General features: G+C 44.9%; 1 protein-coding gene across 6 annotated transcripts in view; it reads right to left on the reverse strand.

The window, feature by feature from the left end:
• The window catches only part of asap1b (ArfGAP with SH3 domain, ankyrin repeat and PH domain 1b), a 76464-nt gene that overhangs the window by 25504 nt on the left and 35010 nt on the right, over positions 1 to 15950 (reverse strand). For all 6 annotated transcript variants that reach the window (XM_061713916.1, XM_061713915.1, XM_061713914.1 and 3 more), the window contains exons 4-9: positions 13637 to 13711; positions 13169 to 13218; positions 12848 to 12977; positions 7484 to 7569; positions 1520 to 1595; positions 401 to 487 (exon numbers count right to left, since the gene is read on the reverse strand). In XM_061713916.1, coding sequence (XP_061569900.1) covers positions 401 to 487; positions 1520 to 1595; positions 7484 to 7569; positions 12848 to 12977; positions 13169 to 13218; positions 13637 to 13711 — 504 coding nt within the window. The remainder of the gene's footprint in view (positions 1 to 400; positions 488 to 1519; positions 1596 to 7483; positions 7570 to 12847; positions 12978 to 13168; positions 13219 to 13636; positions 13712 to 15950) is intronic.

Consider the following 15950-nt stretch of genomic DNA (forward strand, 5'->3'; position numbering starts at 1 on the left):
GCTTTAGAGAGTGTAAATTAAATAGCTGGACACCTTACTTTCATGCAAATAAGTGCACTGGGAGTGTGAACGAGGCTGTTTAAAGGTGTGTGCGCGTGTGCAAAGTGTGTGTGATGGTCAGGCAGTGAGTGGCTCTCCACTGAGCAGCCAGTGAGGTACAACACTGGTCACCAGCAAAGCAAACCACACACTGGCTAACCAGCATGGTACAGCACTGGGCACTCGCTCCGTGCTGCAGGAGACTAGCTCCAACTTGGGAGAAAAGCGCGTGTGGCGAAAAAGAAAAGGCCGTAACAGATCTGTCGTGGCCATTTTTAGCCTGGCGCGGTTCAGTTTGGGCCGGCCTCGCGAAGGATTTCTCTTGGTTTTGCCCCCGTGGGGCTGGGTGTGAGCTGCATACCTCCTTCTGGTCCAGCTGGAGGGAGGACTTGATCAAATCTCGCAGGGCGGTCAACTGCTTTTTCTCCTCGTCCTGAGTTTGTTTGATCTGTGGAGACAAAAGAAAACCTAACAGTGAGAAGAGAACCTTTTGCTTGGTTGTACAGACACGATTTAACTCCTTAAAGATTTCAACAGATGTGACAATCGTCAAGGAAATCAGCATCTTTTGCATCACTTACAACAAAATGCATGAAAATGGCATCAATTCCAGAATAACTGGAGTTGCAAGCAGCAGATTATTAAACAATGAAAGCATCGGTTGCTTTGATAATCTCATCAGATTTTAAAACGCTGCAGTCTGAATGTAGCCATGGTCTTCCTGGTGCCCACAGTCTGAGTGGTGTGGCAGACAATTGCACACACCAATAAGCCTTTAAAGCCTTCTGAATTTAAAACTAAAGCCACAAGTCCATATAAGTGTACTTATAACTCGGTGATCTGATGAGTTGGTTAAAAAACACTTGTATAGTAAGGATATTTTCTCTGACTCGTCCTTTCTGAGGCGTCACCCTTTCTAGGTGCGTGAGGTTTCATAGTTTCCAGGAGATCCTGATACATGACAGTCGCTGCAGATTGCTTAACTTCTCCATTTTTAAAAATGCTGCAGTATTATATTCGGATAAAACTGCTGCTTCAGGAGGACCGCAGACAAAAAAAGAAAAAAGGTTGGTAGATGTGGGTGTAGATTTTCAAACAATAGCTTGTGACTCTGTGCTAAATTTACTTTAGTGACTCTTTTTTTACAGTATAACTTATGAACAAATACAAGTTCATTCAAAAGTGACAGAAGACACTTCATTATCGTACGTTCAACCAGCCGCTGATTAGGCTTCATGCAAATCCTGCATGGTGACTCCTGACTTTAAAACTCTGCAGACCTTTTACATACACAAGTAGCTATAGAGCAAACTGAAGGAAAGAAACAAAAAAAAAATACCAAAAATAATAAAATTAGCCCTTTAAAAAGACAGAGAAAACACTAATCACTACTCAAGACTGGTTTAACTGTAAATCTGCTCAAAGTTTACACATATAAATGAGTAAGACACCAATCGAGATGAAGAGAGCGAGTATTTACATTGTAGAGATCAGCTGCCAGCTTCTCGATGTACTGCTTCAGCTTATCTGCTGTCTTCAAGCCATCTTGGAAAAAACTGAAGAACAGAGATGCATGTGAAGTACATGGACATTATTTCAGTTTTCAGACGCATTTCAGTTATGTACGGGAGGACCCACTAAAGAGATGTTATGTGTTACAGTGGCCGCTTTTGGCCTTTCTGGAGGTCGGACAGGGAGGAGAAATGGGAGCAGCTTGTTTAATGTATAGCTCAGCCCTTTCCAGCACCTTTGACACCTTTGACTCCTGGCGTTCAAATCCTATCTGGCTGAGCTGAGGGTGTTTGGCACATCCTGGAATCAATTACAGATCTGTCAGCAGTACACACCTCGGTGGGGCTCTACAGCAGCAAATCACCACTAATGACCTCCCTCTCTCCTCCTCTCCTCCTCCTCTCCTTGGAACATACATCTCCTTCCTGTTCTCATTACTTTCTCTGCCACATCTTGCTCACTTTCTTTCAATCACTGCTCTGGGGATTCGACATCTCTCGTCCCACTCCTCCCAGACATGCTCGTAGGGCCCTGCTGACCTGGCAAAGTTGCAGAATGTATAGATGAAGTGTTTTTACTGCAGTCACGGAAAATAATTCAACTCCCTTGATTTTGTTTTTTGTGCACACTCAGTAATTGACACCCATCATGACTTTTGGTCATGAAAACCTTTTGCAAACAATTGCAAAAAGCCTCCAAAAGCAATTTAAGAGGCAGAACAGTCATCTCAAACACGAGAGGTGAGGACATCTGTGTTCCTGTAACTGCATCTGAGACCTCCTGGCTGACCTATTTTACACATTAATGCAAAAAAAAACAAAAAAGAAGCCAGTTCATTAACATTCATGCAAGGCTTATTGAACCTTTAGCAGCAGCTATTAGACAAAATCAAAATATTAAAGGTATACAATGTAAAATATTAGAGCACAAAATTAGTCTTTATGCGGATGACGTACTCCTCTTCCTCCAGAACTCACGATCTTCACTATCACAGACAATTGCACTTATAGAGGGATTTTCATCTCTGTCTGATTATTCTATTAATTGGTCTAAATCCACTGTTCTGTGTGTTAACTGCAATTTTAGGAATATAACCAATACTCAACTACAATCAGGGAACATTAGATATTTAGGCATAAACATCTCCCCTAGGCTGTCAGAGTTAATAAAATTAAATCATGTTCAGCTTATAAAGAAAATAGAAGATGATCTTTCCAGATGGAGCTCTCTCCCCATTTCGCTCATGGGTAGAATAGCCACCATTAAAATGATGGTTTTACCAAAAGTAAATTATTTTTTCTCAATGATACCATGCAAACCCCCTCTTTCCTGGTTTAAATCGTTGGACTCATATGTATCAAAATTTCTGTGGAAAAATAAAACTCCACGTATTAGTTTAAAGACATTGCAAAAATCCAAAGAATATGGAGGTTTAGAATTACCTAATTTTCAGTATTACTTCATAGCCAGTAAGTTACAGTATATTGTAAAATGGTCAAAAGATCATCCTTTAGATAGTCAATGGCTGGACTCAGAGCAAGTGTTTTGTAATGAACTAGAAATCTCAGAGTTACCATTTATTAGTCAAAGTATCAAACGTCATCAATGTTTCAAAAGCATTAATATTAGCACAACTTTATCAGCTTGGTGGGAATTTCTTAAAATAGCTAAAATTTCACTTTTTCCATGTGACCGTACACCCATATGGAACAACCCAGACATCGTGAAAAATGATAAAAAGATGGTTAACTTCGTTCAATGGAGAGATCAAGGAATACGGTACTTACAGCACGTAATTGTAGGAGGACAGTTTGTACCTTTCAATACACTTATTGTTCAATACGGAGTTAGCAGGAATAAATTTTTAGAGTATCAACAACTTAAGGCAATAATAAATAAAACATACAAAATTAGCCAATTAGATTTACAACTTCCCGCTAAGATAATAGATTTATTGAATCTAAGCACTTTAAAGTTGTTATCAAAACTCTACAGGTTAGTGTCTAAACTGGACGATTCAGTCTCTCTCCCGATCTCTAAGTGGGAGGCGGATCTCTCTCTTAATACCGACCAGTTTTCTTGGTCACAAATATGCTTAAATACGTTTACTATGACTAAAAACCCAAACCTACAACTTATACAGTACAAAGTTCTTCATAGAATACATTATACTGGACAAAGGATGTTCCAGATGGGCTTTGTCACCTCTAATATCTGTTCACAGTGCACAGAGAACACCCCAGATAATTATATGCATGCTTTATGGTTCTGTACACCGGTACAGAGGTTCTGGAAGGAGATTTGTGAGGATTTATCCACATGGATCAACCACAGAATCCCAGTATGCCCCACGGTATGTATATTAGGTCACCTGGGAGACACTCAAATAGATCCTAATTGGACACACCGGGTTCTCACTGCCTTATGTATCGCAAAGAAAACCATTTTAGTAAATTGGAAACAAAAATCCAGTTTATGTATCAACCATTTTAGGAATCTTTTATCAGATCATATTAGTAGTGAGATAATGTCTGCCTCCACTGAACAACATTCGGCTGAATTGCACTCTCTGTGGTCCCCGTTTATTGGCTTCGTTACCTAGTGGGGGCGGGGGGGTGGTGATCTCGTAGCCCTTGGGGTTGGGGATCGGCTTGGGGGGTCTGGGGCGCGGGCCTCTGGTGGCCCCTGGGGGGCGGTGGGGGGGGCCGCGGGGCCCTGTCCCTAGCCGGTGGGGGCCTTGGGGGCCTGTGGGGGGGGTTACCTCATGGCGGTGGGGGGGGGTGGCTGGGGAGGGCTCGGGCGGGGGGCTGTGGCTGGGGCGTCTCCGGGCCTCCCGGGGGGGGCGGGGCCGTGGACGTGGGGGTCCCACCCGGAGGGCCCGGCCCTGCCTGGGTGGGGGGTGGCTGTCTGCGCTGGGGGGGCATTGCTGCCTTGGTCCTCCGTCGCTGGGCGGGGGCCAAGTGCCCCTGCGGATGTGGGGACTCCGGGACCCTTGGGGTGTCCGCCGGGGTGGCCTCGGGGGGGGGGGTGGGGCCGGGTCCGGGGAGCGGGCTTCCCCTGACTGGGGGGTGCACGGGCGGGCGCGACGGCGGGGTGGCACCATTCCCAGGTATCTATGTCTTATGTTGTCAGTATGAATGGGAGGATGTTGGACCGTTTCCTCCTCCGTCTGGGGGCTCCGGCGGCGCCGGGGGCGCCCTTGGAGGTACGGTGGGGCCCTTGCCCGGCTCGGGGGGCCGGCCCCCGTCTACTGGACGGCCGGTGGGGGGACGCGGGTGTCTTATCAGGGCCGGCTTTGCTGGTCCTGCTTCCTGGCTTCGGCCTCCGCTCCCCCTCTTGCCCCCCCTACACGATTCATACGCACATAGGCGAAAGGCGGGGGGTCCGGGTCGTGGGGGGCACTGTCCCGCGGGGCCTGGCACTCCCCGCCTCACGGTTTTAACAGCAAAATAGACACTGCACATTCAACACTTAATAAATACATTTGACAAGGACACGTAGTTCGGGAGGGGGGGGGTCTGTGTCAATCGATACTTGGCCCTCCCTCCTCCCTGTTTTTATGGCATTAATCACATGCACTCAACACAAGGGGCGGGAGGGGGTCCCACATCACCCGCGTTCCCTCACCGGCCTGGGCCTGGGACGGGTGGGTCGGGTTACCCGGGCCTGGCGGGGCCCGCCGTGCAGCCTGGGGTGCCTTCTGGCGGTGCTGGATCCCCCCGGGGAGGGGGAAACGGTGCGTGATTGTATGTCTGTGTCGGTGAGAATGCGGTATGGAAGGGTCCTGCCATGGAGGATTTGAGCCTCCATTGGCAGGACATCAAAAACTTAATAATTTATCAATATTATATTATACAAAGATGGTTATTATTATTATTATTATTAGTATTATTATTAGTATTATTATTATTATTATGTATAGTATATTATATTATTATTAGTATAGGTATCGGATAGGTGAATGGATGAATGAATGGGATGCCTGGGTCTGGGGCCCTCCGTTGTCGGGCCTGCGCGGGTGTCGCCTTGTTGGGGGGTTCCCTCTCTCCGGGCCCGTCTCCGGTCCCCCCCGCTGCCTCTACGGCGGGGCGCCCCTCTGGTCTTGGAGGGCCACTTTCGTGGGGGACGGGTGCGCCTGCCCGCGTCGGCGGCCGGGGCGGCTCTGTCTCTCCGGGCGGGCTGGCCCCCTGCCGGGTGGGGGTCGCTGGCCTGAAGGGTGAGGGCCTCCTGGCCGCGTGTCCGGCCCGGACCGGGTGGCCGGGGATTGCCTGGGTCGCGGTCCGCCGCCGCGGGATCCCTGGCTGCTTCTTTCCGCGCCGTGGGGGCCCCGCCCGCGGGCCCCCTCGGCCGCCGCCGGGTGGGGGGGGGGGCCTCGCAGGCGGTGGGTTGCCTCCCTCCTACTTCTCCCCTCTGTGGGGTTGCCGGTGGCCTGGGTTCCGGGCTCTTCCTTGTCGGCCTCTGGTCTCACGGGTGGCGGGGTTGCTCCCCCCCCTCCCCCACTATAGATACACTTCAGGTGGAGCTTTGTTTGGTTTATTACACACACACACACACACACACACACAAACACACACACACACACACACACACACACACACACACACACACACACACACACACACACACACATATAGTAAGTTAGTCACACGCATACACACACACACACACACACACACACACACACACACACACACACACACACACACACACACACACACACACACACACACACACACACACACACACACACACACACACACACACACACACACACACACACACACACACACACACACACACACGAGCATATACATACACACACACACACATAGACATACACACTGGCTTGTTCACCTGCATGCTGGCTCTCTAGTTTTTGGGTTTAGGTAGCGGTAGCGATAGCTTAGCTCAGACTGCGATCAGATCTCAAGATTTAGGTCGATTGCTGTTCGTGTTTTGGATGGCTCCGTGCCGGTTTCGTGCTTTGTTTGTGGTTTTTTTGTTGCAGATTTCCAGTGCTTGACGTGTGTCTCCGTGTGTTCCTGCTTCCTGGATTGGCAGTGGATGTCGTCACCACCCCCCCCCACCCCCTCCCCCCCCCAAAAAAAAAAAAAAAAAAAAAACACACTGGGTTTGTATGTGTATATTTATGTATGTGTACGCATATGTGTGCGTATATATATGTATATATTACATATAGTAATAATGCACATATATACACTTTTGGTTTCTACCGTCATGGTATCAATCAATAATATGTGTGCAGACAAAAAAAAAAAAAAAAAAAAAAAAAAAACATTCATGCAAGGCTGCATCACGCCAGATCTCCATCGCTTGCTTGCTCAACATTAAGGAGCAAACTCGATGATGTTTTACACCTAAAAGCTTCTTAATTGTAACCACAGTTAAAGTGGTTCAGGCCGAACACAAATTGTTTCCTTCTTCTCAAGCTGTGGGCAGTTACACATTCAACTCTCCATCCGGCGCCCTAATGCTCCTAATCCATCCTCGCTGCAGCCTTTCTATCCGTCAAGGCCCAGGTTGAACAGATTAGCGAGGGAAGTGTATTGTTTTGTCCCAGTGTTATGACAGAACGTGGCAACACGGAGAGAAGAATCTGTCATTCTGTCATGGGCCGGTGTGAGCTGCAGTTCTGGCGAGGAGAGCGCTGACTTCATTTACCCGCCAAACCCCACTGCTGTCAGAACATATCCGTATGACGGCCTGTGCAGATTTATGAGAACTATGTAACTGAGCACCGTCAAGATCTGTGAATCATGCAGGGGGAGAAATGACATCAAGTGTTGCAGAGGAGAGGAGAGGCAGCAGCTTACTTCCTATTGCATGGTGAGAAATATTACTTAGTGGGCGCTGGAGCACACGGCAGGGGGGCGTTGCACATTTGGGTTAGGGGGATTATGGTGGTACTTACTTGCACTGTGCGTGGTAATACTTAATCAGGTTCTGCAGGAGGTCCACTCCTTTCTTGGTCTTGATCTCATTTACTTTGATCAGGTACTGCAGAAAAAAGGAGGAGAGGAGCGGAGTTCAGCCAGGAGTTAAAATTCAGGGTATGTTGAATGGATATAATTGGTGTAATGAAGCGGTGCTAGTCGGAGCTGTTAAACAGAAAGGAAAGCTTCCATTTCATGGTAGACACTGATCATATGACCACTTTGCATTATGATAATCTTGTCTTGTCGTGCGCGTATGCTTCATGACGCCTCTGATGTACGAGCCAACGGTGCGTTGACATGTGGGAGGTTGGGACGAGACTGGTAAACACTACAGAGCATGCCTTTCTAGACAAGGAGAGCGCGCCTCTGCTTTGATCTAAATGAAAGAAAAAAAAAAGAAAAAAGGATGATGGGAAACATCTTATACCAATATAAAACTAGGATCCTTCAGATGAGTAGCTTTCTAGTGGATATGCTCAGTCAGGGCATCTGAGGACTCAAAACAAATGTCTTTCAGACGACACTCGCGCTAAACAAACGAATGAAAAAATAACCTTAATCTTGAACTAATCCTAGAGAAAGCCGAACCGCATAGATTTACAAAGAGTCGCAGCTAAAGAGCACTTCCAGCCCCGCAGTCTAGTTTAATCTATTCTCCGAGGCTTCTGCTGCCAACACACACTTTCAATTTGCTTCTTATAGTGTGTGCATGCATGCAAGTTAGGATACGCATGAGTGCTTGTGTGTGTGTGTGCATATACAGTATGTGTGTGCGGTACGCATGCATGTGCTGTCCCTTTGTCTGCCTGACAGCGCTTGTTGGAAGGGAAGATTATCCCCATTTTGTCTGAGGCTTGTGTGGATTCAGTGTTTTCGGAGAGTGCCGCCGCGTGTGCCCGTTTCCACCCTTTTGTGCCACTGAGCGAGCGACGTTCGCACTGCTGCCGCGTCCGTGCAGAAAATAATGCGGCCTGCTGAGCCCTGCCTTTCCACACTCCTCCGCTGGCAGCGGAGAATGAAAAGGGTGAGAGAGTGAGAGCATCCTGTGATCTGGTGATTGAGTAACATGGAGAGAGTGTGAGTGCGCCGGAGAGGAGGCAACGGAGAGAAATGAGGTTAAGTGGGACGAACAGATTGTACCACTAACTGCAGCACACAAAACAACTCCAGCGGCACTAATATTTCCAACATTAATGACTGTTGATTTAGGATTTGTCTGGCATTTGTGATTATTCTGGCTCGTCTCTTTAATGGCTGAGAAACTTCTGCATTCGCCGCCTGCGTTAAAGTACAGAGAGATCGCACAAATCCTCCGGAGAGACACAAAACTAGGTCAGATTAAACTGACGAAAGTTACACACTGCAGGGAAAAGGTAAATAAAAAAAAAGCAACATATGTCTAGGTCTTTAAATATCAAAATCCTTTACGACCTGGAACAGCAGCTCCATGGTCCAGATCTCCCGTGATCAATGGCGCGGAAGCAACCAGTGACCTGATGAAACATACACCAGATCGAGTCCTCGTAACAACTTTACGTGCTTCTCCCTTGCTGATTTAAAGCAAGCAAGGTTTATATCGCCATCCCATAAGGCTAGTAAAGTACTTGATCTTTAGTGGTTTGGCTCCATTTTAATTATCGCGTCAGCAGCTGATGAGATATCTGGCTTTTAATACTCATTATTTTCACCCTCTGCACTGAAAGTTATTTTCCTGAAAGGTTTCACATGCGTACACAAACACGCTGATTGTGTTCCCAATTTACAACCTTTTGGCAGCTTTTTCAGACAAATAGATCTTTATAAACAACAGACTCGTCAAACTGTCAGGACACTGAGGCTGGTTTAGAAGCAACTGGTCAAAATCGCCTTTTTCTGCTGCACAGAGGTTCAGCGATGTCAATATCAGAGAGCTCCTCGGAGCAGGGAATCAGAAATTAAAAGTAAATCTGGAGCTGAGGAAAGCCAAGAACTGAAGAAGCGGGTGTTATAGCGGGACGAGGGAGCTACGGCGGGTTTGATGGGAGTCGTGTTGGAACCAGAGTCGGACTGAAAAACTGACAGATCGTCTGAAATTGTGCAAGAAGTTTGTTTCAACAGCTGGTTCAAACTAAAATGTTTATTCTTCTGGTTCATTTTTAACATTTTCAACATTTTCTGTTGTAAACTAGTTGCAAAAAAAAAAAATTATATATATATATATATATATATATATATATATATATATATAAATAAAAATATCTAAAAGCAATAGCTGCAAAACAGTCAACCAAAAAATTTGATGAAGGTTAATTCACTGAATTCTAAATCACAATGTTGATTTTGGCTCCCGACGTCCACAAAAACAATGTTACTGAAAAGAAACAATTATAGAGGTCTGTTTCTTGCTAAATGGAAGAAAAAAACAATGTTGAAGGGAATATTTGAACAGTTCTGACAGCATTTGGGCCATCGGACTGAATCCTTTTTATTTCATCTGAATTTATTTAGTCCACAATTTAAGTTTATTGTGAAAACATTTCATCTTAAACATCCTTCAAAGGTCAGTGGATAAACATTGTAAATGTCTGTGCTTTCAAGACTTGACTAGAATAATCATTTTTAGTTGTTTTTTTTTCCTTCTCACAGTCAAGAAGCCCGTCTGGTAAACATGATGGAAGATTTTACCGTGTACAAAGTTGGACATGTCCGAAAAGGACAAACTCACAGGTCAAAAGTGCATCTCAAATTCATGATGAGTAAGTTAGTAGTAGTAAGCCAGAGAAAATGTACATTTTCTTTGCATTTAAAGATTATCGGTGTGAAATAAGGCAGCAAATTCTCGATCAAATGTAAAATAGAAACAAACAAAAATAACTGCATTTAGTAATACTGACATTCAAGAGTGCAGGAGAAAGTTCCAGGTTTGTCAGCAGTAAAAGAGACGCCCTCCATCTGCTGATGGATATAAAACCCTTGAAGTGGCACAAAACTTCCAAGTTTAACTTCACGGCTAAAAAAGGAAAGTAGATATGCTTGATCGAGTGTTTAAGATTTAAAAAAAAAAAAGGGGGGCTTAAAGGATCATCCGTGTGGAATGGGAATGCTTTAGACGGCGAGCGTTAGTGGTGAAAATGTGGAGCAGAAGGAACACAAAAAGATTTGACCATCTTTTCAGTCACCTGTACGGGAGAAGCTGCTTCTCTGTGGAGACGAATGGAAACACAACGTAAATATCAGGGGAGGTTCACGTCGGGGTACAACGCCACCGCAGTTATCTGACTCAAGTGTTATTAGGAACACCTCATGGTAACATTCAGAGCTATATTTCATAATACCATTGTACTGCACTGTTTTTTTTTAGTACCGTATCCTATCTTTTTTCTTGAATGAATGTTTTAATTTAACAGAAAGAGGATTTATTTGCTGTCAAGGTGTTAATATGTAAGCAGGTATCATCCCTGGGGCTCTTTTGCACTTTTAAAACATAACTGTTAAAAGATTACTCTATAATTTGACTTGTTTAATATTGTTGCTAGATGTGAGTATTTTTACTTCTCACTGGAAAATGGAAAGCAAAATAATATTTGCCTCTCCTTTTCCTATAAAAACGTTACCGTCCTGAAAAACGATCCGATCCCTGACCCAAACACCGTGACCGGAGCAGTAATCTTGTTTGTGTCGTCTGCATTCACCCGCCGTTTCATTTTTGAGGTGAATGGAAAACACTACTGGTGCTTAAATGTGACTGAGCTGCACGTTCCTGCTCCGAAACCCGAGTCTGCAAACGGGGGGGAAAAGCTGTGGAAAGGAAAGACATCGCGGCCACAGAGAGGAGGAAAGATGGCAGGATGCAAAATGACTGCGGCAAGTTTTGTAGTAGTGAATAATTCATACGAGCATAAGCAATCCAACAGCCACCGGCCCATTACGTAATTTGAGAATAATAAAAAAAGAGAAACCCTGCCAGGAGAGAAGGGTGAAGAAGGTGTGGGCGGTGCCACCCACCACCACCAGAGAGGATTTGGCAGAGAGGAGCGAGCACTAACAGTTTGTTCTGATTCTCACGAGCACACACAGAGCTCACATTTGTTTTACACTCCAAACTCGCTATCGGGTTTCTTAAAAACTTCAGCTGTGGCTAGATGTGATTAAAAGCTTACAGAATCAGGGGAGCGTCTGAAAACGCTTACATTTAAGACATCCACGCTGAGTATGCCCCTCATGACCCTTCAGGTTGTGTTTTATGTTTCATCCACTGACACAGAACTGCTGGAAGGACTGTGTCATGGTCAGGAGCTGACGAGGAAGGAACTGCTGTCGTATCGTAATCTCAAAGAGAGACTGCATGTGTCATGGCTTTTCCTTTCTTTTTTTGGACAAAAAAAACCCCCATTTCTGTTGGAGGACGATGCTGTTTTCATGGCGGTGCTGCAGTGAGAGTCACCTGACGCAGCAGAAATATGAAGGCATAATTCAGAAAGCAGCGAGGCCTGCGGTGGCACGGCGGCTTAAACACCTCGCTGTGTTTAGAGTTTACTGCAGCGGAGTAATCCGAGCACGATCGCTGCCAGAAATCACTATCCCACCCATCGATTTACATCCGGTATTAACACATCAGATGTTTATCTGGAGGATCACAACCAAATACGGAGGCTTTGTGGGATTTCTGCGACCTTTAAAAACATTTAAAACACTGAGTACTTAGGGGTGTTCTTTCATGATTTATAACAAAATCCTTCCACTTTTAGTGTGCCATAGGGGCTCGACTAGAACTATGTCTGTTTTTTGGACTATACAGTGAGATACATGACATCTATTCGAACAGCTTGAGACAACACTGAAGACGTTAGTGAAAGATGAGGGAGATTGAGAGAATTGAAAGGTCTACAGTCAATTTAAGTGTCCTTTGGGGGGAAAAAGTTGTCAAAAAGAGATAAACTAATTGTCTCATAATTAAAAATCAGCCGGCATCATGATGACACAGTTACCAGTAAACACATGGATGTTTTTACACTTAAAAGATAGCAATTCGTCAGCTGGTAAGGTAAAATTTATCCGACATGTTGGGCTCAATAAACAGTTCAGCACTTAAAAGACCATCATCCCACTGAACATGTCCAATGTTATGAAGCTCATAAAAAGCTAGGATGCAAAATACTCCTACAAGGGCCTCCTTTCACTCGGTGATTGTGTTTCTGCAAGATGATAATGGTTCATCAGAAAAGCTAAGTCAGCTGACACCGTGACAGCGGTCACAAGGATGCCGGTGAAAGTGGGTTCAAGGAAATCCAGAGTCATAATCATCCTGGAAAGTTGCAGCCGGTGCATCTCTGGTGTAAAAGACGTGTTTTAAAACTCACCTCGCACATCTGGAGTTGGAACAAGCGGCGCTCTTTCTCCATCTCCTCCGCTATCTCGGCCCCGGTGATTTCGGTGCGGATCATCCCGTGCTGCTTGGCATGCTCCCGCTTCTCCTTCTCTATCTTTGTACTGGCACAGAAGAGAGGAAGAGTCAAGTCCTTGTCTTTAGATTTTCTTAATTAACTTTTTAAAGATTATGTGTGTGTCTTGTGAGCGGCAAATTCTTGAGATAACCCCGGAAGGTCCAAACAATTTCTGCTCATCATCATTTTTCAGTACTCTAATGAGCTGGAGAGGGCAGTACGCAATCATCCACTTACAACTTGGCTTCATAGTCTTTCCACGCTTTGTCAAAGGGCTTCTTTATGTCCTGCAGAGACAGAGAAGGACAAGATTCAGCAAACTACAAAGAGGTCACTGTGGGGACAGCGTTATTTCCGGACCGAGACCACTACTTGTGGTCCAGAAAATGCCTCATTCTGCTCATGATTTGCAGCGTGGATGCCAGGGCCGTGACCACGCCCCAGACTTTTGTACCTCCAACATGAAGGGATCGTGGCCCAGATACTCAGCACCCGCCTCAAGCACGACACAGAGATAGTGTCTTCTTCTGCTGAGATTTAGAAGATTTAGAAGTTAACTCCCTGTCTCTCTTGGGCTCGCCTTGATCGCCGGCTCAGAAGTTTAGAGATGGATACAGAAACACGCTGACGAGGCAGCTGCTCCCTGAAGAATCCGGGGAGGGGTTGAGGGGGCAGGAAGAGCAGCAGATTCAGTGTAAATCTTACCCCTTTCACGCCTTTCAAATCCCCCTTCAGCAGCGAGTCCAGGGTGAAGATCACATTGTGGCTCAGGCTCTGGAGCTGGCGGAGGACAAAGAAGGGAGAAACAGATTTAACGGGGCAGGGGAACGTTCCAAGAGTTGTCACCTTAAACCGCAAGCACACAAAAACCAGCAATAAATCCAACATATAAAAACCTAGCAGACGAACCCTGATGGAGCAAAGGCTTAGAGCTGCAATGGCTACAATACGCCACATATCATTATCAACATAGTTTCATTTTGACCACAAATACGGGAACAGAAATTAAACACAAAAGTAAATGAAAATAAGAAAAGCTACCAAAAAAAAAGGGTTTTAGCCCCTGAGCCATCTTGCTTTCAAAACTTCAGTGTTTTAGAAGTCACTATTGAGAAAGATGTACTAATCCAACTGTAAATAGTTCTTAATGACTGTACTTCTTACTCATTGCATGGTGTTTTTAATCAACAGATTATTTTTTGGTGGCAGGAAGTGAAAGCAGAACAAAGTGCAACCCAAAACTTGACAGATCGTAGTGAAGTTATTTTAAAAAGTGACCAAAAACAGTTTCCGTTATACTTAGAAAGCAGGCAGACAACACCACTGAAATTAACACCAAACCTCACTTGTGGCGTCCTGGTGAGTCTAAGCTGAATATTTACTTTAGTTTTGAAAGGAGCCTTCAGTTACTTCATAATGTTGACAACTCCCCGTTAAAGAATCCAAAGCATTGTGTTACATTAGAAAAAAGCACAAAAACACGAAAAACAGGTGGAGGCACGATGCGTGTTGCTGCACTGACACAAGCACAGGTGAGGTTCGTGACAGTTTCCATGGTGACGTGGCAGGACTGACGCAGACTCCAAACACAGACATGTTTTAGGCACAGAAGAGGACAGCAAGCACAATATATAATGCTCTGGTATAAGATGGAAGGTATATCTTCTTGTAACCCTTGAACTGATAATAAATCCAGATGTCATGAAATGAATATTTTGCAGAAGCATGAAAGGAAAAGAGAAGCTTTTGAAATATAATTTTGAGGCAAAAACACCAAAGTTTCTGCAGCATTTTTCATTTAAATTTCACCAGAGGGGGCCATACATGCCATTTCACACACAGGTCACCTTTGAGAAGTCATTATTGGGACTTTATACTGGAGTCTAAACGGTTATTTCAGCACAGTGACAGTTTTGTTTCCATTCAGGTCTAAGGTTCAGAGCAGACTAAACAAATTAAGTGTGCTGAAATGTGTCCCTGGTCCCTGGAGTTGTCACTGGAGTGTCTGCGCCGTCGCGCCGGTCAGAGTGGAATCCGATGAAAACGGTACTGGTCAGAGAAATCAAGAGACTCACAGGTTACTGAGCTAAATCACTGATTAGCTGTAATGATCACCGCTGCCTCATCAGATAAGATAAGATAAGATAATCCTTTATTTCTCCCTCAATGGGGAAACTCACTTGTTGGCAGCAGTACACTTAACACACACATGCATGTAAAAAATTTATATAATTACAAGATATAGACAGTATATACATTGCAATGGAAATAAAAGTAGTGCGAAGGAAAAAACAGTGCAAAAAAAGCAGATAGAATGAGTGTGAGGTAGACAGACAGATATTGCATGGATATTGCACATATGGTTATTGCACATCTTGTTATTGCACGTGTTATTGTCCGTTAGCTACTAAGAGCAGGCCTGGTGGTCAATATAATATATATATATACTAAAAGAAAACCCATGGCATATCACCACCCAAACATGGTACAAACACTGTGAAACCTTGGCCTGTTTAGATTAACACAAAGCTGATATCCAGGCAGGAACTGGGGAAAAAAAGCACAAGCAAAGCTCTTCCCCACACACCGAGCACGACAGACCCGGCAAAATTAAATCCAAACAAAAGAAAACTTTGGCTGCATTAACTCGAGCTCAACGTTTCTGCTTTCATTTGACCATCACTCATACTCGCCTCTTCTTCTGGGTCAGAATATAGTTAGTTTGGACTCTACCTTCTTCCTTTTCAACATTTATCCACTGCTGTTGAACAGTTTTCCACTGTTACCTCTTCCACATATCGCTATTATCTGGAAATAACAAGGTTATTAGGGCGCTACCCACTGACATGGAAGAGTATTTAATTACTCTGCTAGTCACTATACTTGGCAAATTATCTGCAGTGACTGATCAATTTTCCTCCATGGGATTTTCAGGCACAGCTGACAATGTCCTATGGCATTTCAGTCTGGGACCCCCTGAACGTCCCTGGTTCCTGTGGTCGAAATGCAGCCAAAGAAG

The sequence above is a fragment of the Cololabis saira genome, chromosome 22, assembly GCF_033807715.1.
Source record: "Cololabis saira isolate AMF1-May2022 chromosome 22, fColSai1.1, whole genome shotgun sequence".
NCBI classification, from domain to species: domain Eukaryota; kingdom Metazoa; phylum Chordata; class Actinopteri; order Beloniformes; family Belonidae; genus Cololabis; species Cololabis saira.